Source organism: Apis laboriosa, unplaced genomic scaffold (assembly GCF_014066325.1).
Source record: "Apis laboriosa isolate Shangri-la unplaced genomic scaffold, ASM1406632v1 scaffold49_cov149, whole genome shotgun sequence".
In the NCBI taxonomy this organism is placed as follows: domain Eukaryota; kingdom Metazoa; phylum Arthropoda; class Insecta; order Hymenoptera; family Apidae; genus Apis; species Apis laboriosa.
In genome coordinates, this window is record NW_025223500.1 from 2938164 (window position 1) to 2965915 (window position 27752).

Below are 27752 nucleotides of genomic sequence, written 5' to 3' on the forward strand. Positions count from 1 at the left end.
GAACGTTGCGGTTGAAAGTAGTAGAGGGAGGAATACTCATGTAGAAAAGCTCGCGTATATACGCTCGCGCAGACGTATATTCGGGCAAGACGTGCTTCCAGTAGTAGTCAAGCCGCCGCGACGAGACGAGAACGCAGCGGCGGCGTCGTTCTTCTTATTTATTCCTTCATCGCCGCCGTTGCTTCGTTCCTCGTAGACGATATTCGACAGTTATACACGGCTCTGAAGGAATTTCACTGAGATATAATACATATACAAAAGATTAGCTTCTTCTAATTTTGAAATCTTTGATCGGTGAAGTTTTTGTGAAGGAAGTGATTTTGAATTTGAAAGTTGAATAAAAAATTATTTTATATCAAAAGGTTGAAATTTAGAATAGATTGTTTTAAAGTTTTAATGAGAAATAGTGAAATGTAATGAGGTTTGAAGAGTAGAGAGAATATGCCTAGTTTAAATTTTTTATTTTATTTTTGATAAAGAATTAGAGAAGAAATCATTTAAAATTATTGGAAAAATATATTTAGTAAATTGATTTGATATATATAAATTTGTAAAATTTGATTTCAATAATTTTAAACATACTTAAACGGGATATAGTGTATATGAAATAATAGGCAAAAAATTTTAAAAATCAACACATACTATTCCTAAACACATTTTTCTTAAAGTCTTTAAAAAAAAATCAAACTACAAGTAAAAAATTCATTATCTAAGACCTTAATCTAATCCAATTTACGTTAAGTTGCATGTAAATTTTCCATCAAATATTTTTTTCTTTCTCATGATCTTCATGAACATTTAATAAAATCACATAAGCCATTATTATCAAAAATGCAATAAATATACGTATAAAGTCGATAGGATTTCAAAGATCCTAATAAATTCTAATCTTCCAAGATCTTAGTTCTAATTTTAATAGTTATAGAAACAATGGATTTCTGAAGCAGAAGTGAAAGTATCGCGTGTCTAAAGATTGCTGCCATAATTTGTGCGAAGATACATTTATCCATGCAACACGTGCAAACGTGAAATGATGCAAGGAACAATTTCAATGTGAACAAGATTGATCACGTGGGTATCGCAAAATGAGGTTGATGTTAAGTGTCATTTGTTTGCTCCTGTTCATCCTGCCATCATTTTATGCGCACCAATGGCAAAATGGTAGGAACGTTGAGTGCCCTCACAAGTGTATGTGCTTCGGGACTACTGTGAGATGCATGCTTCAGAAGCTGAATCGTATACCACGGGTACCAACTAATACGACGGTCCTGTAAGTAGATGCTTCTTTGAGTCCTTTCTTATTTTTTTTCTCTTTTCATACTACTTTTAATCCCTCCGATCAATGGTTACGCCACGATTTATGGTATGCCTATCTATACGTACTATATCCCTAGGCGAATTACAGAAATCGTAGTAATCGACGAATATTCATGGTGTAGGCTGTGAATATTTCTGAACATAAATGCATGTGGGAAGTGAGGAATTACGTAGCTTGCTTATAGTCAAGTATTTTTTTTCGATTAGATATATTTATTTTATGAACTGAAGGATTTCGAAAAAGAATTTTAGAATTCTTGAAAGTTTAAAAATTTAATAATATTGATTGAATTTTATTATTTATCCACAAATATATTTCTTCTATGCGTACTTTATATATATTTTTTTTTGAGAAGTTTAGCTTTTAAGAAATTAGAAAATTTTTTTGATATTGAAAAATTTTGAAATTCTATAAATTCATAAATGTATATTATTATATTATAAGTCACATAATTAATTTCAATATGATAATTAAGAAAAATCGTGCAGCAATGAATTCATTTAAACTTCTATAATGATAAACCACTTTACTCATATAAAGGCAATAACTTTTGATCAAAGATATATACCCTTTCATGTAATTAGAGAATCGTATTTTAAACATGAATAGGATCATACATATATTGCAATAATACTTATTTCAGGTTATTTTTTTTAGATTATTTTATATATAATAACACGTTTATTATTTTTTAAAATAATCAATAAACACAAATCATTCAAATAGAGAATTCTTCAATTTTACAAACAAAATTGTTTATCATTCAATTTTCAAAAATTTCGAAAATTAACACAAAGGAAAAAATGCATAGATGTTATATATAAATATTAAAAAAATTATTTTACTTAGTAATTTTTACGTATATACTTTTTGTATATACGTTTAAATGATACACATTATGATCTCATCTTAATATTTGAATTTTTAATGATTTCATTTAAAGTCGTATTAAAATCGTATAGTTTTATACCTCAGTTTCTTTATACAACGAACAACGTATTCGAATATAGTTAAAATAGGCGTGACCATACAGCTTAAACTATATATAAGAGGTGAGAAAGCGGATGTAAATGAATATTTGAAGCTAAACGAATCCATATCATGGATGCAAATTTTTGAATGAATGTGTGTGGTCTATTCTTTCGATAAGCATGTGCATCGATTAATTTTAATTCAATCTAATTTTTATTATTAATTAAAGAATTTGTTATAAGACAAATTTTAAATTTTAAAAAACTTTTACTAATAAATTATTTCAACGAATATTATAAATTTTTAATTAAGAAATTTAATTAAGAAATTATTTTTTTGTAATTAATTTTTAATAACTTTTATTTTTTTAAAGTAGAAAGCCATAATTTTTCTAAAAAAAAAAAATTATATATAACAGAAAGAATTTAAATAAAAAAGAGGAATAAATGATCATTTTAAATTTCAGAAACATTTATTTACACATATTTACAACTTTTAATATTATCTTAATTCAATTTGTGCATTATCTTTAAAAAATAAAATATTTATTCATTTACAAAAAAGTTTATCATCGTTTCAGTATATGATATTATCTGTATATATTCTGTAGAAATGAATCTGCTTGTATACGAATTTGTATTTTCCTTTCTTCCTTCTTTCTTTTTGCAAGAAAAACAATTAATTTAGTTTTTCGTAAAAAAACAACGGATATATTTCTTTTAAAAAATGGATATATTTATTTTAAGTAAGAAAACGATAAGAATATATCTATAGATAATGTTCTTACATGTCAATATTTTACCACTTCTATCATTTCTAATCGGGTTAAGGACTTTGTTTCAATTTGTTTTTAACTGTTTTTTACTGTTTCTTTTTGCTATCTAAAACTATATTTATTAAAAGGTTGAATATAGAATGAAAAATATGAAAATTGTAAAATATTATTATTATAAATATTTATATTTTTTTTATGTTTTTATTTTTTATATTTAAAAAGTAAAAAAATAAAAAAATATATACAGAAATATAAATGTATAGAAAAATATATATAAAAATGTATATTTAAAAATAAATATATTTAAATTTTTTTTTTAATTGTTTTAATTGTTATAAATTTGATAACATGAAATTTAAATAAAAAATTTTATTTGAAAGCATCACATTGTTATATCCTAAAATATTATTTTTTGTGAAAATAAATAAAATCAAAAAAATGGATTTAAGACTTGTTAAAGAATTTGAGTTTATCAAATTCGAATAATTTTCATGAGAAATTTTGTTTTATTAAATATTTTTTCTTCTTATAATATCAAATATAAAATATATATATGTAAAAAATTATGAAATCGTTTTAAACAATTCTTTTCAACTCGTTGATAAGAATGAAAGTTTTCGGAAATAGAGAAGCGAATAAATTTCGTGAATAAATTTAGTTTTTATGTGAAATGATTAATCATAAAGCCAAGCATTAACTGCAAAAACATCAACGAGAATTGAATCTTTTAGAGAAAGTACGATAAATTGTTTGTATTGAGAGATGACTCAGAAATGAGTATACACTGCAATATTCCTATCCATAAAGAAACGTAATTAAAACATATTGCTTTTATTTAAACCGTTGTCTCTCAATTAATCCATATGACCTATTGCATAACAGAATACCATAAAATAATTTATACACTTCATATAAATATATAATTTGAAATACATTAATTTACTAATGACATAATTTTATATAAATTTAATTACTTTTTTTTCAAACTCTTTTTCATTTTCTAAAAGAAATAATATCCCATTTTAATTTATTATAACTTTTTAAAATAATATTTTTATTAAACTGAAAAATTACTATTTTTTTTATTTCCTTTTGTCTAATAATTATTTTAAAACAAAGATAAATGAATAAGTTTATCTCATTATTGAACGCTTGCTATATTTTATTTTTGATAAAAAGAATTGAAAGATTATGTTTTATTAAAGAAGTAAAAAGATATATAAAAAAAAATGAAAAAATTTTAGTTTACCAAAAAGAAGAGAAAAATAAAATTGAATAACAGTTAGTTAATACTTCAAATAAAATTACATAGTATATATATTATGTGCATATTTATTTCTTCTTATGATGGCATTATTATTTTCTTTTGTCATACCACGATTACGCAAAAATCTAATCCCTACACGCTTATTTGCTAATAATTATAATAAATTGTTTTTATTGCCAAGTGTCAAATGAAACACGTGAAACAAATAGTGTTTTTCAAACTGAAAGATTTCTTCTCTTCGTCCACTTTGCATGATCTGTATTTTCGTTTTAGCTATACACCATGTTTATTTATATTGATAATACAATAAATCTTATTCAATTTCATATTCACTCGTAATATATAAATTGTGTATATTAAGAAATGATCGAAAAAGCTCAACACATGTCGTTAAATTCTGCCCTGCGTGATTCACTGTAAGCTAACTAACTAAGCTTCATGCTTTTCTAGACTCTATTTTCATACAGATACACTCATTTTTAGTATCTTATTAGTATCTTATTTTTAGTATCTTATTTCTGTATACAACCGCAGACAAAGAGTGCTTAAAATTTGATTAAAAATTGGTAAAAAAAAGGAATAAAGAAAAGCAACAAATTTTTATTGAATAGATAACATTGGAACGATCTGAAATACAGTATAAATAAAATTATTTATTCATTGGAACTGAATGTTGTTTTCATTCATTTACGTAAAAGTCGAATCGTATTTTGATTGATTGTCGATATGATGAATACTTCTCCCTATGTTGTGTAAAATAGTCTCGTTAAATTGAAGTATCCTTATAAAAACAATAAAAGTCGCTTGTTATTTCGGAATGATTAATTCAAATTTAGCTAAATATTTATATAATATAACGAAGACATTGTAAATTTAAATATCTTTAATAGATATAAAAATATAATTATAAGTAAAAATATAGTTATATATAATTATAATATAATATAATTATAATTATAGGTAAATTTTAAATAGAGTTAACGAAAATGATAAATAAAATTTTAGAACTTATTATATTGATAACATAAACAATTTTATAATTTTAAATAAAATAGATAAGATAACAGAGCAACATAACATGTCTTTAAGATATGATGATATAAATTTATAATCGAAATAAAATTTTAAATAAAATAATTAAATAAACCTTCAAGTAAAACATTTTTAAAGAAAAACGAGAATTTATTATATCAAATTAAATTGAACTTATTTAAAATTTTATATTATAACTTATATTACATTATACAAATAAAATTTAATGTATTATAAATAAATTAAAAATAAATGGAAAACTTTTTTTTTTAAATATTTTCATTATATCATTTTCAATCAGATTTTAATAAAATGATTGAAAGTTGCAAATATTGCATGTTATACGTAATTTTGGAATTCGAATTTTTTGAAATAATAAAATGGTCTTCGAATCGATCGACGAAGAAATACTTATTATGGATATTGACCTGAATATCGAATAAGTACCCTTTAAGTGCAGTTTGCCTCGACTTCATTGAATAAATATACTTTTGTTAAATACCGATATGCCTTCAAGATAAAAATTCTCCCGATCGTTATTTAAACAAATTAAGCAATGGATATACATTGGAAAAAATATTCTGAAAAATACATAAAAGATGACATATAAAAGTTGGATTAATTTATAATAAGAATATTACAAGATAAATATTATACATTATATAAATAGTCTGATAATATTTTAATTATGTTAATAATTATATTAATAATTAATATCGTAAAAAACATGTAATGAAATATTAAATATTTCTATTTCTAAAAAATTTCCTATTTTAATTTAACGATTTTTTCTTTCGATTAAGAATTTGATTAGAATTATTATTGTATGTTAAAAATTTAATAAAATTAAAAATTTATTAATTTAATAATAATTAAAAAATAATATTAATATTTTAATTTTAAGAAAAATTTTAAGAGAATTATATGCAAGTTATAAAATATTGTAATTCTATATAAGAATTTTAGTAATAATCACATAGCAAACTGCCACATAAATTATTGTAATATGTAATTAATAATATCATTAATCTATGAATTTGCTAAATAAAAAATATATCGAAAATATATATTGAAAAAAATAACATCACTGAATGTTTGTAAAAAATACGATTTTAATATCCATTGATAATCATCGATTGATAGGTTTATTAATATTAATAGCTATAATTTTTCATTGAATCGATCATATTGGTGTCAAATTGCAAAACAAATTACGATGGTAAACTTAGATAAATAACAACTGCTAATAATAATATTTATGACGATATTTAAAACAGCAAAGTCGTCTAATTAAGGAGAAAGTGAATTTATTTCTCATTATCATTTTTATCGATTTTGCTCTCCTCAATAGCATATCATATAAATATATTAAACATAATTTGGTATGGACATAATTTAATGTTTTGTTTTTTTACCTAAGGGAAGGATTAATATTTCTTTGAATATTTCGAATTAATATATTCTGAAATACGATCATAATTTAAAACCGAAAGAAACATAAACAAAATAAAGAAATTATAAAGAGAGAATATTGATAAAAAAAGAATCATCGTTTTACTAAAAGTAAAATGTTGTGATAAGAAACAAGAAAAATATTTATGATTTTCCGACAATATTTAGAATAAATGTTAGAAGAATTTAATATAGAAACATAACCTGTCAATATTATAATAATTTTAATGTGATGCTTTTATTGGTACGAATTATATATATATTGGTAGCATAATCAACAATTAGAACTTATTTTTAAGATAAAATTTATTTTTTCTTAAATTAATATTCCTTACACAAATATTATAATATTCTTTTAAATATATTTGAAATTACAAATATATTTGAATTACGAACACAAAAAAATTGTTTTATCTTTCTAATTATGTGTATAAAATATATACACATATATATTTCTTAATATTATATTGTAAAAAGAAATTATAAATATAATTTTCAATATAAATATTGAAAAAAAATATCATGATTGATAAAATAATAATCAAATATTTATGAACATTAATAACAATTAGCACAAATTATAACAATTGCAAATTGCTAAATCAATATATTTAAATAATTACGTTATTATTTTATATAATTATTCAATTATATATAATTATTCAATAATAATATCATTATATTATTCAATATATCATTGAATTGATGAAAGAAAACCTTTTTTATATTTTTTTCATTTTTTCTCTTAGAATCTTGCTTATCTTATATTTTATTATTAAAAATTCCATGAATATAGCTATCTCTATTTTCTAAATATAAGAAAATTTTTAAATTTCGACAGTTTATCACATATACACAAACATATATATTTCATGTATTCTTCAACATTATTACACTTGACAATAATAAAAGATATTAATAAAAAGATTCATGAGGCAAAAATATAAGAAGCAGAGTACATTTCTCGTTGTGAATCTTCTAATAGAATCTTTTTAACAGAAAAATCTTCTATTATTACACTTATATGTGTGAATAGTCCCCTCTACTGGATCGTTCCATTTTCGTTTCCCTTGTTCGTATTTCACTACGGAACGAACCACTGGAAGATCAGCTGAAGCGATAAAGAGGTTAAAATACCGACGCGCCGAACCGAGAACTCACTCGGCAATTTAGATGAAGGGAATAATGTGCAACGAGACGAATAAAATCGTTAATTAAGAGATTCGCACTTTATAACTCAAGCGATCTTTGTAACAACAAACCGTGTAATTATGTCTAATTGATATCTCTCGATTGTTTGTCGACGATATATACAGACTGGTTGTCCACTCAATAATTAACTGGAACAAGTCGAAATGAACCGGCTTTCAATAAATATTATTCTAAATTTTAACGAATGATGGCGTTTAAGTTCTTTCGTTCATTTGCAAGTTTTATCGAGTTGATTGCAGTTATAATCGATACTTGAAGCATGATTATTGCTCAATTGCGAAAGAAATGTAACAGTCAACCCACACAGCAATCTTTTGCGTAATTTCTAAAATTGAAAACCTTCGTTTCTTCGTTTTTAAAATTTATAAAACAATAAAAGATAAAGGCTATTCTTTTGCTATTCTATTATTAGAAGATTTTGATAAAATAAAGAAAGTTTAAAATAAATTATAAATAAAAAATTGAAAGCAATCTTAGATATTTAAAACGTATTCCTATTCTTTTTTGTGATATTTTCTTTCTTTTGTCCTCTTCAGTATTTGATCAATCTCTATTTATAAATTAATAATTAAGTTATAATAATTAAGTATTAATAAATTATTTAACTATAACATATATATTTCATGTATAAGACATTTTCCAATTATACTTTACTATATAAGATATTTATATTCCAATTATACTTCACTATAATTCACAATTATACTTCCAATTATACTAATTTTATTATATTATAATATAATAAATAAATCAATTTCATATTATGAAAATAAAAATTGAATAATTATAAACATATACATATTCTATTTCTATATATTAAATGTATTACATTTTCTAAAATTTCATTTCTAAATTATATTTTTCAATTTAAAATATAGATATTATTATCATATTAATAATTTTTTCCTCGAAAGATAAAAAATAAAGATAAAATAATTTTTAATTTCCATTTCGTTATTATTATTATTATTATTATTTATATTATTCTAATAAATTCTATTTTTTTTTATTTAAAATATTTTTTATTATTTCTTTATATATTATATTTCATTATAACAAAAAAATTATATCAATTTTACAGTGATCTACGGTTCAACAACATAGCTGAGCTTCGACAAGGCTCCTTCCACAATCTACCAGAATTAGATACACTTCTGTTAAATGACAATCGCATCAGATATCTCTTACCAAAGACTTTCGAGGGTGCACCAAATTTGAGAATTCTTTATTTATATAAAAATCGTTTGGAACAAATTTCACCAGGAGCGTTTTCCGGTCTCCTGAAATTGGAACAGTTATATCTTCATTATAATCATCTGAGAGAAATAAAAAAAGATACTTTCAATGATTTACCGTCATTGGAAAGACTCTTCTTACAGAGTAACATGCTACATCATCTACCAGCGGACGCTTTTCACAATGTGGGACCCATGACACGCCTTCGCCTAGATAGTAATGCTCTCGTTTGCGATTGCAACTTAGTTTGGCTGGTGCAGAGACTTCAAAGTAAACCATCTGAAATGGCGGCCATTTGTCAATCGCCGAACGAGATGAAGGGAAGATCGTTGACGACTATGTCTATGGATGATTTTCATTGTAGTTGAGTAATTAAATCTAATTCTTATTGCATGTAATTGAGATTAATACTAAAAGTATTAAAGTATTAAAAGTAAAAAATATAATTAGTGCAATTTGATAAACAATCTTAATTTTTCAAATGACTCAAAAAAATAAAAATAATTTCAAAGTAATAATATACTATTGTAAATATGAATAATTAATAATTGAAATATGATAACATTTAGTTTCTGCTGGAATTATAAGGTATCTAAATAAAAATAAAAACTTGAAAAAATTTTAAAATTATATTATAAATCTCAAATTAAATATTATTGAATTTAATACCATATGTTATGTAATGAACACTTTTTATTGGAAAGTTGAATCAATAATGGTGATGTTGACAAAGTGGCGAGAGTTTATTTTCTCGATTATCTTTGATTATGTGTATATAAAAATTTACAATGATAATAAAAAAAATATCAATATTTATTATTCATCTATTTTCTAATGAGCTCTTATTTTCTAATGAAGCTTCTTTTTATGAAATATTCCACATTTCATTTTCATAACAAACTTTTGTATAATTATATTATTATATAATACCATATAATGTACTTATATATTATTAGAACTAATATGTAAATACTATCACAAATATAATGTGCCAAGCAAATGTTTTTTTGCAGTTATTATATTTATCAAGTAAAAATAAAAATAAATGAATATCATTTATATTCATTCCTGTCTATTTAAAAAATATTCTGATAAAATGATTAATTGACATGATTATATTAATATGTTTAATTATATCAACTTCAAATTAAATCAAATATGTAATCGATTTGTAATAGATTTTATCTATAGAATTGTAAATAAACCTATTTTCTATTAAGATTTGCCACTGTGTCTAAAATAAATTGACAGATCAATATTAGAATTATTTAAATTGATTTTTTAACTATTTCACTTATCTTTTTTTTAATGCAATTGATCAATAACAAAAACAAGAAAATACATATATTATTTTAATCCTATATTATTTTTAACATAAACAATGTTATTATATAATTTCTACTTCTCACATCAAATCATGTAAGAAGAAGAATTGTATCTAATTTTCACTTTCATAAATACATAAAAATTTGTATATATGGTAAATAAAATTTCTAACATTAATATAAATTTCCATATAAATGATTAAAATTCTAATTTTCTAAGATAAAAAATATCCTCATCAATATACAAATCAATATTTAACAAATTATTCTTAAACAAATTATTCATTTCTACGTTTTTCTAGCTGAGCCACGCATAATGAACGGACCCCAGGACGTGGAGGTAAGACTGGGCGGTACCATTAGCTTTACCTGCGAGGTAATAGGCGACCCCATACCAGAAATCAAATGGATGCGTGATTCTAACGAGGTATCTGCCGATGGGAATCATTACGTGATACAGGAGGATGGAACATTAATAATATCAGATGTGACGGAGCAAGACACCGGTGAATACGAATGCGTGGCTAAAAGTGAAATGGGTTTGACAAAATCGAGAAAGGCCAGGGCGGTGATCACGGTGTCACCGTCGTTAAGATTCACCGAATTACCCGAGTCACAGACTGTCCAAATTGGCGTAGATGTTTCTTTCATTTGCAAAGTGGATGGTCGCCCTACTCCTAATATTCAATGGTGGAGAAATGGTCAATTGTTGAACGTGGGTGGTCGTGTCGCCATTGAGAACGAAGGAAGTTTATTGAAAATTTTTGCCGTGAAGGAAACGGACACGGCAAGATACGTTTGCCAAGCGAGAAACTCTAATGGATACGCCGAAACCAGTGCCGATTTGAACGTGGTGGACGAGTCTTATAGCCCCCCTAGGATGACATATGAGCCTCACGATATGGAGGCGGAACCTGGGACCATTATCGAGGTACCTTGCAGAGTGGAAGGGATCCCAAAACCGGTGATACAGTGGAAGAAGGATGGAACAGCTATGGAAGGAGAAAGATTTAAAATATCTCGTGGGGGAAGCTTGTATCTTTATAATGTTACTGCTGGAGACACTGGAAGGTGAATTTGAATACTTTGTTTCCAGGATTTTTTAAGAGAAAAGTTTGTTTAAGAGAAATATATTACCATGTAAAAGTTTAGGAAGCAATAAAGAATTTTAAATAAAAAGTCACATATTAAACTTATGTATTTTTTATAATTAAAATTAGCTGAATAATAAAAAAATATATTGAAAAAAAGATGATGACAAAATCTTAATATCTTTATTTTTTATTTATTTATTAATTTTTTAATTTCTTATTATATTTAAAATAATTGTCAATGTCAATAAACAATTTTTTTATTTCGTACAAAAATATTATTGCTTTTAAACTTTTTTACGGTAATGTATAAATGAAAGAAGTCGAAGAATGATACAAATAATGAAATTTTAACTATAAATCTTAATAGTAATAATAATAAATACAAATTATATAATTTGTCTTAAGTTAAGCTATTCAATGCATCCTCTAATTGAATTTTTTTCCCTTATCTTCTATGATCAGACATTGAAACTTGAAATATTGAATAATAAGAAAAAAGTTTTTAAAGTATAATAAATTTTTAAAATCAAACAAAATTAGGTATGAATGTTCGGCTGTGAACCAATATGGCCGTGCAACTGCTCAAGCTTTGGTGCGTGTTCGCCAACCAGAAGCAACAGATGTGCTAGTAGAAAGAGCTTTTAAGGATGCCACAGAAGAGATCGATCGAGCCATAAACAACACTTTGATGGATCTTTTTAACGGTGACAGACCTCAACACGTGAATCCATTTAGACTTGCACGTTTCCCAGATGCTGTTGGTCGTGCGGCTGCCAGACCAGCAGAAATTTTTGAAAGAACACTTGTTAATATACGACGAATGGTAAATTCTGGCTTGAGCGCAAACACTACCACTGAATTTCGTTACGAAGAAATTCTGACAGCAGAACAGGTATGTTCTTTGAATTAATTATTTAATTAAAATAATTTTGTTATCTTAAGTTAATATAAATATGATAAGGATCAAATTTATGTAATTTTTAATTTAATATCACTACTATCTAAAAAATAATTTCTCTTCAAAAAATGATATCAATTAGTAATAATCACTATTATTAAGATGTACTATTTTACTCAAAGACAATGAAAAAAAAGAAAAAATTGATATAAAGTCATATTGAAATCATATTACTTATTAATTCATATTAAATTTTTTTAAAAACGTTAGCAAAAAAATAATTTTAAAAACGTTTTAGCAAATTTTATTAATTTTTTTTCTATAGAATAATTTTTTTCAGAATAAATAAGAAAAAAATTCTGCAATTTTATTATAGGTCAGAGAAATCGAAAGATTATCCGGATGTACTGGTCACAGGCATCGTCAGAATTGCACGAATATGTGCTATCACAATAAATACCGCAGCATTGATGGTAGTTGTAACAATCTACGCTATCCCACTTGGGGTTCCTCTTATACTGGTTTTCGTAGAGTTTTACAACCAATTTATGAAAATGGATTTTCATCACCAGTCGGTTGGGAGAAAGATCGCCTTTATTATGGATATCCGAAACCTTCGGCACGTTTAATCTCCACAACTCTGATAGCCACTCACAAAGTGACTTCAGACAATGGGATAACACATATGGTGATGCAATGGGGTCAATTTCTAGATCATGATTTAGATCATGCTCTTCCAGCAGTTTCCAGCGAATCTTGGGATGGTATAGACTGCAAAAAATCTTGTGATAATGCTGCACCTTGTTTCCCCATGGACGTTCCCCGTAATGATCCCAGAGTTAATAATAGAAGGTGCATCGATTTTATTAGGACTAGTGCAGTTTGCGGTTCGGGTGCAACTAGTATATTATGGGGTAGTTTTACCCCTCGAGAACAATTAAATCAATTAACTAGTTACATGGATGCTTCTCAAGTATATGGTTATGATGATACTTTAGCCAGAGATCTGCGTGATCTCACTACTGATCATGGTCTATTACGAGAGGGACCAACAATTCCTGGTCATAAGCCTCTACTTCCATATGCTTCTGGTCAATTCGTTGATTGCAGAAGAAATCCTATAGAAAGCACTATCAATTGCTTCGTAGCCGGAGATATCAGAGCCAATGAACAAGTAGGTCTTTTGGCGATGCATACAATATGGCTGCGCGAACATAATCGCATAGCTCGTTCCTTACGTGATATGAATCCTCAGTGGAATGGAGAAAAATTGTATCAGGAGGCCAGAAAAATCGTTGGCGCCGAAATGCAGCATATCACTTATCAACAATGGATTCCTCATGTGTTTGATGGTACTGCAGAAGAACTTTTAGGTTCATATCGTGGTTATGACTCTAATCTTGATGCTAGTGTTTCCAATGTTTTTGCCACTGCAGCTTTGAGATTTGGTCATACTTTGATTCAACCTCGATTGGAACGTTTTAACGAATCTTTTCAATCAATTCCTCAAGGTCCTCTTAAGCTAAGAGACGCCTTCTTCTCACCTTGGAGATTGGTTGAAGAAGGTGGCGTAGATCCATTGATGAGAGGAATGTTTGCCACTGCAGCGAAATTAAAATTACCAGAAGAAAATTTGAATACAGAACTTACAGAACAATTATTTCGTACTGCTCATGCAGTTGCATTGGATTTAGCTGCAATGAATATCCAACGTGGTAGGGATCATGCTCTACCAGGCTACTTGGAATGGCGAAGATTTTGCAATATGTCTCACGTAGAGACGTTTGAGGATCTCTCTGGTGAAATTCGTAGCGCTAAGGTTAGACAAAAGTTAAGAGAATTGTACGGTCATCCTGGGAACATAGATGTTTGGGTTGGTGGAGTATTAGAGGATCAACTCCCTAATGCAAAAGTAGGACCACTTTTCAAATGTCTTTTATTGGAACAATTTCGACGTACTAGAAATGGTGATAGATTTTGGTATGAGAATCCAATTGTTTTTAAACCAGAACAACTCGCTCAAATTAAACAGACGAGTTTAGCTAGAATTCTATGTGATAATGGTGACAATATTAACAGAATTCAACCAAATGTGTTCTTATTGCCAGAAGGTGATAATAAATTCGTTACTTGTGATGAAATTCCATACATGGATTTAAGAGTTTGGTCTGAATGTTGTGATGGATGTGAAGATCATAGTAATACGATTTCGAGATTTAGGCGTGGTGCAATCAAATATTTGCCATCGAAAAACATTTTTAATCTGAAGAATATAAATGCAGAGAATTATAGCGAAAAACTTGAATATTTAGAGAAAAAAATCGAAGAAACGGAGCAAGAATCTAAAAGAATTAGAGATCTTGCAGAATCTTTGTCTTATATGATAAAAGAACTGAAATCTCTTTTAGAGAACGTGAAAAGATCGAAGTAAATCAATAGATGTGCCATTGTTTCAATAGGCATTTGATTTTATTATTTTATATCTAAATTCACTTCATTTTAAATATTCATTTTAAATATTGCATTATTACATCATTGTACAATCTGAAGCCTGATTGAATTTAAGAAAATTAAATCTTTATTGCTTTTATCATCGGATTTGAATTTGTTATTTAAGTGTTTATTATTATCTCTAGTCTTATATACTTTAGTACTAAAGTACTTTTAATACTAAAAAGAGCTTAATGATATTTATATAAGCAATAGAGCTTATTTACTTATTGCGATTTTTCATAATTTTTATTTTGTATTACTTGAATGATATATACATATATATATATATATATATGTATGTGTGTGTATGTGTATATGTATGTGTGTGTGTATGTTTTGACTTAGATGAAATGATAAAAATATTTTAATCATATTTTATGCAGTAATATTTTTCCTTGTGAACAATGCAAGAGTTTATGCATATCACTTTATTCCTTTCTCTTTTATATAGATAATAAATAAATATCATACTCATTATATGTTAGTGATATAAAAAGTAACTTGTATTAATAAGTTTTGTGTTTATCACAAATTTTAAATAAAAACAAATCACAAATACAATTATAATTTAATATATACATTTTTATATTAATTACTAATATGAATATAATTGAACAATTATATTTTTATGATTTTGTGCCATGTGTTATCTTATATTATGTACATGTTAACTTTTATAAAATTTCTAAAAGTATTGTAGAAAATAATTATTAATATTTTTTAAGAATATCTAAATTTTTAAAGATTTTTGTTAAATCAAAATATCTATAAAAAAGAATAGATTAATATTTGAAGGATATTGTGATGCAATGTTCAATAAAGAAGTTGTATTCATTTATGTAATAACAAATAATATATACACATTAAGACAGTACTAGAATATATTTAAATTTTATAATATACTATTGTACTATCTATATACATATATAAAGTGTTCATTAAATATTAACAATATATAATAATATATGCATTATTTTATTTATTTTACTTTCCAATAAATTTTATGTGAGTTCCATTAACAATTACATCTTTCCCTGCATTTTTTGTAATATCTATTGAAACAAAACCTACTGTTTTTCCAACACGTATAGTTCTTGCATTAATTGTTATCAGTTCTCCAAAAAGAGCAGGTTTCATAAATCTATATATATTATTATATTTATGTTATATAATTAATTAATATATATATATTTCTTATATATAAAAAATTTAATATATTATTTTTTATATATAAGATGTATAAAAAATATATAAAAAGTTATATTTACGTAATATCTAAATTTAATGAAACACCTGGTTTGTTATTTTTTTCATGGGTTATTAAAGCATATGTAGAGACAGCATCAATAAGAGTAGATGTAAAACCACCATGCAACAATCCATATAAATTTAAATGTTCTTCGGATATAACCAATTCTGCTTTACAATTTCCATTTCCTGCTGATACGATCTGAAGCTATTTAGAAAAAAATAATTTACAATAAATTAAAAATAAATTTATTACTATAATATTTAATTTATTAATAAAAAGAAAAGTTAGAAAATATTAAAAACTTAACTTTTTGTAAACATTGTGCGAAATTATGCGTTTTAACAATTTTGTCCAAATATGATCTAATGAATTGCGTTTTGCACATGATTAAATTTGTATACTTTTCGATTTTTCACTGAAATTATATAATTTCAAATAATTAGTTACTTCTAAAATATTTTTATTATATTTACAAAAAGTAAGATAATATTTAATTTATAAAAATTTTATTAAAATTTTAATTATGTTAAGTTAGATACTAACCTAACTTATATATATATATATATATATACACATATATACATATGTAAGATGACAGGAAGTTCTTACTTATCGAAATATTATTTATTTACTTATTATTTATAAAAATGAAATAAAGATAAATATAGAATGTAGATAAAATAGTATCCAATGCAAATATTTAATATATTTTATTAAACTATATCAATTTAAGAAACTTTTATTTATTTATTTACTTATTATTTATAAACATGTGAAATAAAAATTAATAAATTTTATTAGAATGCAGATAAAATAATATTCAACAGAAATATTTTCATTAAATTTTATTCATTTTCTAATCATTATGCAGAATAGAGCAAAACTCTGATTATTTTGAATGTTTATCACTTTTAAAAATATTGAAAAATTTTTTAATATAAAAATTGTATGAAATCGATGCAAAAGTTATAGAATTTATTAAAACATTTCCAGAAATAAAAAAATAAAAATAATTTTTAAAAAATGAAGATGACTTTGATTTTGAAATATCCAAAAATCTTACATTTATAAAAAAATTATTATAGTTGCATTATAGCTCTCTTTACATTGACAAATTTTATATAAAAAAATTTTTAGTATCTTTAAAAATTATGAAAATATTCAAGATGCTCTATTCTATTTATATATATATACATAAGTTTTAATTTTTATTTACGATATAAAATAATTAAAATAAAACCAAAAAAATGCAAATATAGATATAAATAGTAATTTATTTTTCATTATAATAAATATTATCATCATATCCCTTATAAGTTAAAATAAATTAAAATAACTTTTCAAAATAAACCTAAATTAAATTAATAGGTAATCCTTCTTTATTTAAAAGATGATCCTTAGAATCATTTAAATATTTAGGACCATCACTAATTTTAGTATAAATAATATATTTAAAACATCCTGGAGATTGTTTTCTTACATTAATATTATTGAATAGCTCCTAAAACAAAATCAAATGTTATTGATCATACATCAAATAAGATATGATTATTACACAAAGATGACAATATTTACTAGTGAATGTACAACTTCTTTAACAGGTAAACCTTTCCTATATTCCTCTAAATTAGTTGTTGTAGGGAAAAAATAATCTAATACTCCTAAAAATTCTGTTACATTTTCTTCTAAAAGATATAAAGTTGCATTTGGTCCTGCATCAAAAGTATATGCAACCTAAAATGAATAAATATATAACATGTTTTATCAAAATTTTAATATAAATTTTAATAGCTTATTATATATTACTATTTATTGATTTATTAAAAACTTGAAAAAATACCTTTATTTCTTTCACGGTTTCATTATAAGCATGAATCAAATTAACAATAGCATGTGAAATATCATTCATATAGACACATGGTGGATATGTATCTAAACAAGCTGCATGCATTTGATTTGAATCTCTCATTGTATGTTCAGCAAATGTTTTAAAATCTTTTTGTAGAATAGCCTGTTCAATACTTTTCACTCTATCAGGAACAAGATGTTTTACTCTAAAATTCAGAAAATCAGATGTTTCCATACCTCTTCTCATTCCAATTGCACTGGAAACATTTTTCTTTGCTTCATTTACCTATTATAGAATATTAAATGTAATGGAAAATATAGTATAAAAAATAATAAAATCAAAAATAATACATACAACTAATATTAAAATTCTCATTTCTGGCCAATAACTGGCAGGTACAATTTGTTTTGCTATACTGTCAGTCCCATCTATTTGAGAACCCATATACCATCTTACAAAACCTCCTAAAATACTGCGACATGCTGATCCAGAACCAACACGAGCTATTGCAGTAATATCATCCTAGAAATTAATATTGATACATATAAAATTCAATTAATTTTGCATGTTATAAAATTTATAATTATTTATTTGTTTATTTTGAAATACCTTTACTTCATATAATTTAGCAAGTGCTATTACAAGGCAAGCATAACCTGCAGCACTGGAAGCTAAACCAGCTGAAGTTGGAAAATTATTTTCTGAACAAATATGAATTTTCCATTGATTCTTATGATTGGAATTTCCTGCCCTTTTTTTAACTAAAATATAATATATTTTATTTTCTGAAGAAAAATTTAAAAACTTTAATATAATTACATACTTTCTGTTAAACAATTTTGCAATCTAATATTCTTAATATCTTCTTCTCTGAAACATTAAATTTATAATATTTTGAAATGTTTTTAATTCTTATTTTTATTTTTAAAATTTTTTATAATAAATATATTTACCGTCCATTTAACCATATACGATCGTGTTTAAAATTTGGACTAATCATCACAGTAGTTTTTGCACATAACTAAAATTTAAAATAAATGATTAAAATATATTACTTATATTTTATCTTATAAATATTAGTAATTTTTACATGATCAGTATCTAAAGTAGCGCTAATGGAATCATTTGCTGGCAATATTAACGTTTCGTCTCTTTTACCCCCTGTAAAAAAAACATTATATAGTGCTTTGAAAAATTCTATTCAAATTCAAATAATCAAGGAAGTTATATACATTTCAATGATATATGTAACATGTACTTCTATAATATTTCGAATGTTACATTTCTTCCATATATAAAACAATTAATACGAAAATAAAAATAAGATTTTCTAAAAAAAAAAATAAAATATTTTATTATTATTATTATTAATTTAAATGCGATTATTTGAATAAAAGTATTAAATATTGCAAATAAATTCTGCTGTTATTCAATTTATCTAGTTGATCTATATAATAAATAATATTTATATATAATTATTAATAAAAAAATAAAAAAAAATACATACAATATTTTACAACGGCAATATTAATAGGTGCGATACAAGTAACGATATTCATTTTTCTAATTTTTTTTCACTTCCTTTCTATCACTTATGCTATCGTATGTCATATAATTTTCTTCGAGTTTGTGCATAATATTTATATTCGAAAAACATAAACTATTTATAACCTAGATTGGCGATCATATAGTTCAATTTGTTTAACTTATTTTTTATTTATATTTTGTTCTTTATTTTATTTCTTCACTTTGCAATAACAAAATTTTTAATTTTTATCTTGAAATTATATTTTCTTATCAAAATATTTTCAAATGACATAATAAGTTTATGTATTAGTAAAACATTTTCACTTTTACGAAATTTTAATTTTTTGTTTAATATTACATTTTTGTTCATTTTATTTCTGTTTTATTTTAAAAATTTTATTAATTTATTTTTATAAATTGATAATTGATTATTCGATATTATTATTCGATATTCAAGAATAAAAAATATTAACTTATTACATCGATTTTATCGACAATACGTTTCCTTATTTTCTCAATAGATGTCATTGCTTTCTGATTACATTCCCGCTTCATGCTCGAGAACAATACTTGAGCCAGCCGGTTTTCAGTGTGATGCCGGTTGCGTCGACAGTGGGGGAGATTTGCACGATCCTCGGAGGGCTGTTCGTATCACGATTTCACACGGCGGGTATAGTACATATTCAAAGCGCGCGCTTGTTTTTTATGATCGGACAATCAGAACGGCGAAAAATGCAATGCATCAAGAAATATTGTAAGTGTTGTGCAAAATTATAAAACGAAAATCATCAAATAGAACAAAGAATTGAAAAACATGGTGAGATAAACGTGATCTATAAAGTGTATTGTGTATATTCAATGTTATTAAGAAACGGTGCAGATATAGTGGTGCAATTCGAATGATTATGTCCGCATCCCTTCCTTATTATTTTGCACATTCCATTGGTGAAGTTGTACGTTGTCGTTTCCTTTCTCTGAATAGTTCGAATTAGCACGCGGTCATCTCGGTTCGCGTACCAAAGAGACTTACGAGTTCTCGCGTTCACCGTGAAAAGAACAACGATCAAGAAGAAAAAGAAAAGAAAAGGACGAAAGAAGAAAGAAGAAGAAAGTAAAGCCAATGGAGCTGGTAGTACATGCATGATGATCAAATGGTCGCATTATGTCGAATAAAATCGCGATATAAAGGTGTTCCTGTAGAATATCTCGTGAGTTACATTAACCGAATCATTCTGTCATCTGTTTCAAAGAAGAGAGAGGTCGGTGGTTCTGTGTATTAGTGTACAATCGCGCCATGGGGCATCAGTGTTGGTTCTTCACAAACGACGGGACCTGAATGTGTGCATATTTCTCCTGGCTGACTGGCCTGCCTTCCACCGTTAAGCTGCATTCACAAAGGAAGCCGATTTTTGGGCAAGGACCGTATCTCGGTCGTTCTTGCCAAAAGTACGAATCGAACCGGTTAATGAGGACTATCTGGCTTCGATCGTCCAATCAGCTAGCAGGTAAGATCTCCATTAATGAGAATATCGATATTCTTTTACACATAAAACTAATTGAATTTTATCCGTTTTCCAAGTAAAAAGCAAATAGAAAAGATTTTAAAATTTATTTTATTTTTGATATTTATCTTCTATTAAAATCCTCTTGTCATAATTTGATATTTTTTTATTTCAATAGTTTTCATAATTTAATTGAATTAATGATTAATTATAAAAATTCCAAAGAATTCACTTGATTATTGATATCAATATGAGTGAATTTAAATCTAAACATATATCGATTTTTTTCGAATAATTTAAATAAAACTTATATTTGTACATCTTACAATAAAAATGATTGACTTATGTATATTTGGTTTTCAATTTTTTTTATTCGCGTCTGTTTTGTTTTCAGTTCTCCTTTCTGCGTCTTTCCAATAAGAAACATATATCGCGCTATAAATCATGAAAATCAATGGATTTTGCACTGAAATTAATGACTCGTGCGAAAGTAGCGGGATACATGCTCACAGGCCGTAAAACGCGTTCAATAGCACGTGGGGTGACTAAATGAGATCCTCCACTTTGATTCAGTTTCCAATGGATCCATAATCTACTTATCAAGCAATATTTATAAATAGTGAATCTTGACTTGTATCATATGATTTTATATGATTTTGTCATAAAAGTAATTTTTCTATCAATTATGATAAATCACCTTGTATGTTAGTTTTAATTATTATTTTATTTTTTTCTATATAAAGTTGCATTTATTTTATTCAAGTCAAAATATCTCCTTTCTATGTGTAATCAAAGAAATTTAATATAAATTTATCTTTAGTAATATTGTTTTATGTAATTTTTTGTGATTATTTTGAAAAATTAGTGACAAATTTATCGATTTCATATATATAAAGATTATATGCAAAGAATTGTATTTTCTTTTCGGATTTTATTCACAGTGGATGTCGCATTATAGCAAATCAGAGAGACGAAATTGTATGCGGTACGCGTTTACCGTTCCATAGTTATTGCTGCTATAGGTGGACGCGAGTTGCAGCTATATGAACAGTCTCTTTGTTCAATCACGCTTGTGTGAACGCTAGCTTAATTCAGGTGTGCACAAAGTTGCATCCTTCAACGATATTTGAACTTTCTGTTTCTTGTAACTTATCTATTCTTTAATTATCATTTTTCAAAGTTTTTTATAATTTTTTTATATTGTCTTGGTATTAAGACATATTTAAAACATAATTAATTCTAAAAATTAGTTTATATATATGTAAAGAAATTTAATAAAAAATAATTTATTAAAAATAAATGTGAAAATACTATGAATCTATAACTTCTTTTAGAATTATTTATTCGAGCATTAAATAATCGTTCATAATAAATGTTTGCTATGATACAGAAAAAAAGTGAACATTTAATGCAAATTTTATTTTCTTTGTAAATTTTAATTCAAATTTTCTGCAGAAGATATTTAAATAACATATTTGATGATTATGATTTTGATGATTATGCAACTTTATATATTTATGATGATAAAAGTTAAATAGTAATAGAGATTAAAAAGAATAGTTAAATAGTAATATTCTAAATTTATTTATTAGTTTTAATATTTAATATTTTAAACAGGAGATTATTAATTAATAAATGTCACAAAAATTTAAAAATTTATTAATATTCATTAATATTATTCATTATCTTTTTTTATTTTCTTTTTAAATTTTCTATACAAAAATTGAATAGGCGTTTTATTTAGACAATCAAATTCATAACAAATTCCAATGGTTTTCTTCTAAGAAATAAACTTAGACAATCCTTTCCAAGAAATAGTTTCTAGTCGGAGATAGTGTCAGAAACTGTTACGGTTTCTTTTCTTTTGTCTGTAGATATTAGTGGTCTGTTAAAATGAATATAATAAAATTGCTTCCTATTCCAACGGGTTTCCTTAATCTGTTCCTGTAATTCATAAAACTTTATCATTAAAGATTTTTTGCTGAATAAATAAAACAGCTTTCAGAAAGTAGAGAATATCTTTTTTCATATTTCAGTATTCAATACTTAAATTTCAATATATCATCAATTCAAAAAAATATATTAATATAATATTAATACAATATTTGTATTAATAACTTATAAAGAAAAAAATTAATTTCATTTAAACCTATCATTAGCATTTCTATAATACATATGCATATATTTATTCTTTGTTTTCTTTTTAATATCCTAATAGTATTTGCGTTTCATTAATAAAATAAAATAATGTACTTTGATAAATTAACTTTTTCACGCTTTGCAAATTCGATATATATGTAGTTCAAATAGATAAATAATTCTATAGACATATGTATATTTCTTTGCTAAAAGTATGGAAGAATACTTAGATAAAACCATTTGCCATATGTAGCAAAATCGCTAGATGGCCTTACGTGGTCTGTAAATTCGTTTACAAACGGATTTAGTGAACCGAATAATTCAAGTTCGAAAAATAACCACGGTCTATCCTACTTATAAGATTCTATCGGTTTCTTCTTTACCTTTGCTCTTTTGCGTTTTTGTTTTTTTTCTTCATTTCATCCCTATGGTTTCAAGGCTTTCTATAACGAATGTGATTATAAAATTATTATTAGAAAAGAAGAATATAGATTTAATGAAGAAAAATTATTATTAAAGATAATTTATTTTTTATTATGTATCAATTTTTATGCTTGAATGCTTTTAAATTCTTATTTATTTTCATTTATATAATTTTTTGAGATAGTTAAAAATAATGTAAATTATTTTGAATTCTTTTTAATCTCTTAATTTAAAAATATTTAATGTTTTTCATTAAAAAAATTTTAATGAATTTATGTAACTTCCGTGATTCCAATCATTTTTTCAATCATTATTTTGACGTAAATTCAATGAATTTTAATTCAATATATTTTTTTCTTTTATTATGATATAATTGTTGACTAATATTTGATAATCTACAATATAATATATAATATCCTTATTATATTATATTATATTATATGCATATGTTACATATATACAGTGGAATTTTTATATTTATTATTAATCTGTTTCTAAAAAATATTGAATATCGAATTGGACGAATATTAAAGTTAATTTTTTTTTATAAAAATTAACAAAAAATGAAATAATTAATTTTCAGTTGAATCAATAAATAAATAAAAATTTAAAATTTATTGAAGAGCGGTGATTGCAGAAAATTAATAAAATAAAAAATTTTTTAATGATAAATATAAAGATTCCACTATATATATATTTTTTTTGTTATTTTCTTTGACTGTTAACAATTTAAGTGCAACATGCTGCACGTGCTATGTAATTGGTCTAGAGGCAGCGCAGTCGAGCATAATTTTGTTCTCGCGAGGGGTTAATGGAATTACCGCCATGATAAAATCTTGGCAAGTGGACTGTACGATTGATATACTAGACTTCTTTGCCCTTTTCTCTCTTCTTTTTCTTTCTTTCTCGCTTACCTTGTGGAATCGTTCCTTCCCTCGAAGTTTTATTTCTCATAGTCTCGCGCAAGAGATCTTAGGATTTCTTCCAACCCTCCAACAAGTAATTTTTATGAGTCTGTATATCCTTTCGATATACTTTGAGGTGTTCGTGTAGCGAATAGTTTTCGAAGGGGTCGAGAATACAAGGGATATGATTAGGTTTATTAAAGATTTATTAAAGGGGAATATGAGAGATGATGTGTAAAATGCAATAAATTTTTAAATTTTCATTATTATCCGTCATGAGTTATAATCATGCACGTGATTTCGAGTGATTCAGAATCTGTCTATTCTATGCGACTTAAATTTAACAAAAGAAAGTTATATTCTTATATCGAAGTCATTTTTCTTCTTTTTCAAAAGGCTTTGTAATAAAGATATCGTTTTTTAAGATGTAGTTTTGTTAGATGTATTGAACAGGGATGGAAAAAAAAAGATCAACTTATTATATTTATACAACATTATTCTTGAATAAATTTTTAATCATGTATTTTGTAATAATTTACATAAAAAATGAAATTGATTAAAAATTCAAAATTATTGTAATCTAATCTAATATGCAATATATGATTAAATAATTTAAATATAATTTAAAAAAATTAATTTCTTTTATTTGAAAGATTTTCTAAAATAAATTTTTTCAAAATTTATAATAGTTTAATTCAAAATAATCCTTTGTTTTTTATCAAATTTAAAAAATATGTAATGTTATTAAATTAATTAATTAATATTTTAAGATATATTCAATTTACAATATTTTAAGATATATTCAATCCTGTATCATTTTCCTTATAAAAAAATTAAAATTATTATTATAATTAATAATAATTTAGTTTTACTACAATCATTTATATATAATATAATAAGTTTAGTTTTACTACAATCATTTATTTTTCAAATCTAATAGTATTGAAAGATACATATGTGCAAACAGAAAATCAAAAGGAAGCTTTCATGATAAAGGACAAGCCACCTGGCAATTCTTTGTCATGAATGAAAGGCAACCAATCAGAAGGAAACTTGTGCTTCGACACAGGCATAGCAAATCGGCCTCGATGCTATCTTGAAGCTTCGAGCATATACTTTTTGTTCAGTCGAGTGCACAACTCGATCAAAAAACGTCAACCATACTCATAGCTGACCTTGAACGTGGTTCATGCTACAGCATATAGATGAATAGGTTCTATCTATCATTCAATTCTTAAATTTTTTTTATTTTGAATAAATTATTTAAGAATTGTGTATATATACATTATATATATATAGTTGTATATAATGTATATTTTCAATAACAGTTCAAATCAATAATTTGAAAAAAATAAATATGATAGAATATCGATATGCATAGTTTATGATATTGAAGAATTTAGTTGTGATTTATCGTTAATAGATTATCTAGATTCATTTTGATTGATTGGATTTTAGGAATATGAAACAGAGAGAAATGTAATATAATTTCATTGTACACAATGTAAAATTTCTTAGAAAAAATAAATGCATATATCTGGATATATACAAATTATTTCTAATTGATATTATTCATTCTAGATAGATCTAAAAAAATGAATATTAATATAACTAGAAAGTATTATAAAAATAGTAGATTTAAAGATATTACAAGATTTGTTCTGTTTATAGATTGGCAAATTATAGACCATTGATCTATAAATTATGGTGTTATGAATATTTATTTATGCTAATAAAAATAACAAGCAATAGAGAGATTTTTATTATTAAATGTTTTTAATTATCAATCAATTGTAAACCTTTTATAGTTAAAAGAATCAAAGCAAAATATTTGAACTGATGCGATGATATATATATAGAAATGCTAATATGATAATCTAAAGGGAATTTGTTTCATCTATTTTTTTAGTATCAATAGTACCACTAATTTAATATAGTTTTCTTGATGAAAATGAGACTAAATACGATTTCAGCTGGATTATTTATAATTTAATTTAGAAAATTTATAATTATCATCTGAATTAATAATATTGATCTCTTTTATAATTATTTTAACATAAAATTTTATTAATAATATAAATATTTTTTCTTTAAATATCAAATTTTTAACATTTTTTATATTATTATTGTACAGTAAATTAATTTTCGGATCTCAAATGATTTAACCATAGTTGAATAAGGATGAAGGTATTAGGATAACCTATATTCTTTATCTCTTCAATTTTATCGTCAATAGAATTATCTATATATCTCAGATATAAAATTTTTTCTTTTAAATAGAATGTCAAGAAGATTAATAGGAAGGTAGCTACATAAAGATCTTCCGACATTGATTTCCTGTCGAAACTTAACTACACGATTTCCTGTCTGTTAGTCAGCAAGATGAAAACCTATGTCACGATGATTATAGATATTTCTACTTTAACAAATATGATAAATATTTAACAATTTCTATATATAAATTTGATACTTCATAAAGAATAGAGAACAGAATATCATTTTTTTTTCTTGGTATAACAATCTAATAGAATAAGCAAACAAAATTTATAATATATAAAATTAACAAAATATTCTATAAATTTATATTTTTTTTATTGTTAATATATACGATAAAAATATTAAAAAATAATATCTCTCGGCTCAATGATTAAATGATTATTTATTTTTTCATTAAAAATTTTACATTTCAAAAATAATATCGAGTGATAATACGTAAGCTAATGTTTCAGCTAGACTGGACGAGCATAATCGGATGAAGTTGGGCCAAGCATGCCCTCTAAGAAGCAATATAATCTCGTACATAATGACGAGTACGACACGAGGATACCACTGCACAGTGAAGAGGCATTCCACCGTGGAATTGTCTTCCATGCCAAGGTAATCATCGTTAAATACTTTCCAATTTTCTACGTCAACATTGCCTAAATGCGTGGTTGTTTTAACCTTTCCCCATTTCTCATCGTTTCCAGAGAAACCACGCAATACTAAAGCAACGCTCGTATTACGTGTATAACGTTTAATTGTGAGTTTCGATTATAGGTAACCCTAGGTGTCACCATATTCTATCGATACTGGCATTGG

General features: G+C 25.0%; 4 protein-coding genes across 10 annotated transcripts in view; 2 read left to right on the forward strand and 2 right to left on the reverse strand.

The window, feature by feature from the left end:
• The first annotated feature begins 107 nt into the window (after positions 1-107).
• LOC122716862 (peroxidasin) lies at positions 108-15602 on the forward strand. 4 transcript variants are annotated; one of them, XM_043940317.1, is made up of 6 exons: positions 108-693; positions 920-1270; positions 9110-9627; positions 10892-11660; positions 12224-12575; positions 12958-15602. In XM_043940317.1, the coding sequence occupies exons 2-6, from the start codon at positions 1086-1088 to the stop codon at positions 15010-15012; spliced, it is 3879 nt and encodes a 1292-aa protein (XP_043796252.1). In that variant the 5' UTR covers positions 108-693; positions 920-1085; the 3' UTR covers positions 15013-15602. The 4 variants fall into 4 exon arrangements, with proteins under 4 accessions (XP_043796252.1, XP_043796250.1, XP_043796251.1 ...); XM_043940315.1 differs by having other exon boundaries at positions 108-362; XM_043940316.1 differs by having other exon boundaries at positions 108-362; positions 926-1270.
• A 358-nt stretch (positions 15603-15960) lies between these two features.
• Positions 15961-16828, reverse strand: LOC122716867 (acyl-coenzyme A thioesterase 13). Its single transcript, XM_043940329.1, has 3 exons — positions 16634-16828; positions 16343-16530; positions 15961-16215 (listed from the first exon to the last, which is right to left on the reverse strand). The coding sequence occupies exons 1-3, from the start codon at positions 16709-16711 to the stop codon at positions 16059-16061; spliced, it is 423 nt and encodes a 140-aa protein (XP_043796264.1). The 5' UTR covers positions 16712-16828; the 3' UTR covers positions 15961-16058.
• Positions 16829-17677: 849 nt separating this feature from the next.
• LOC122716866 (diphosphomevalonate decarboxylase) lies at positions 17678-19789 on the reverse strand. 2 transcript variants are annotated; one of them, XM_043940327.1, is made up of 9 exons: positions 19683-19789; positions 19266-19336; positions 19129-19196; positions 18999-19045; positions 18785-18936; positions 18530-18697; positions 18167-18460; positions 17902-18060; positions 17678-17827 (listed from the first exon to the last, which is right to left on the reverse strand). In XM_043940327.1, the coding sequence occupies exons 1-9, from the start codon at positions 19732-19734 to the stop codon at positions 17678-17680; spliced, it is 1161 nt and encodes a 386-aa protein (XP_043796262.1). In that variant the 5' UTR covers positions 19735-19789. The 2 variants fall into 2 exon arrangements, with proteins under 2 accessions (XP_043796262.1, XP_043796263.1); XM_043940328.1 differs by lacking the exon at positions 19683-19789 and adding an exon at positions 19408-19463.
• Positions 19790-20343: 554 nt separating this feature from the next.
• LOC122716864 (carboxyl-terminal PDZ ligand of neuronal nitric oxide synthase protein-like) overlaps positions 20344-27752 on the forward strand; it is a 31048-nt gene continuing 23639 nt past the window's right edge. For 2 of the 3 annotated variants that reach the window (XM_043940321.1, XM_043940319.1), the window contains exons 1-2: positions 20344-21207; positions 27401-27548. In XM_043940321.1, the coding sequence (XP_043796256.1) occupies positions 27441-27548 (108 nt within the window). In that variant the 5' untranslated portion in view covers positions 20344-21207; positions 27401-27440. The remainder of the gene's footprint in view (positions 21208-27400; positions 27549-27752) is intronic. The other variant, XM_043940320.1, reaches the window with a different exon arrangement.

Coding starts and splice junctions, on each gene's coding strand:
- LOC122716862 (XM_043940317.1), top strand. CDS start 1,086: ATGAGGTTGATGTTAAGTGTCATTTGTTTGCTCCTGTTCATCCTGCCA. Junction 11,661..12,223: donor ACTGCTGGAGACACTGGAAG/GTGAATTTGAAT, acceptor AAACAAAATTAG/GTATGAATGTTCGGCTGTGA. Junction 12,576..12,957: donor AAATTCTGACAGCAGAACAG/GTATGTTCTTTG, acceptor ATTTTATTATAG/GTCAGAGAAATCGAAAGATT.
- LOC122716866 (XM_043940327.1), bottom strand. CDS start 19,734: ATGAATATCGTTACTTGTATCGCACCTATTAATATTGCCGTTGTAAAA. Junction 18,698..18,784: donor CTAAATTATATGAAGTAAAG/GTATTTCAAAAT, acceptor ATTAATTTCTAG/GATGATATTACTGCAATAGC. Junction 18,061..18,166: donor AAACCGTGAAAGAAATAAAG/GTATTTTTTCAA, acceptor TATTCATTTTAG/GTTGCATATACTTTTGATGC.
- LOC122716867 (XM_043940329.1), bottom strand. CDS start 16,711: ATGTGCAAAACGCAATTCATTAGATCATATTTGGACAAAATTGTTAAA. Junction 16,531..16,633: donor TCGCACAATGTTTACAAAAA/GTTAAGTTTTTA, acceptor TTTTCTAAATAG/CTTCAGATCGTATCAGCAGG. Junction 16,216..16,342: donor TCATTAAATTTAGATATTAC/GTAAATATAACT, acceptor TAATATATATAG/ATTTATGAAACCTGCTCTTT.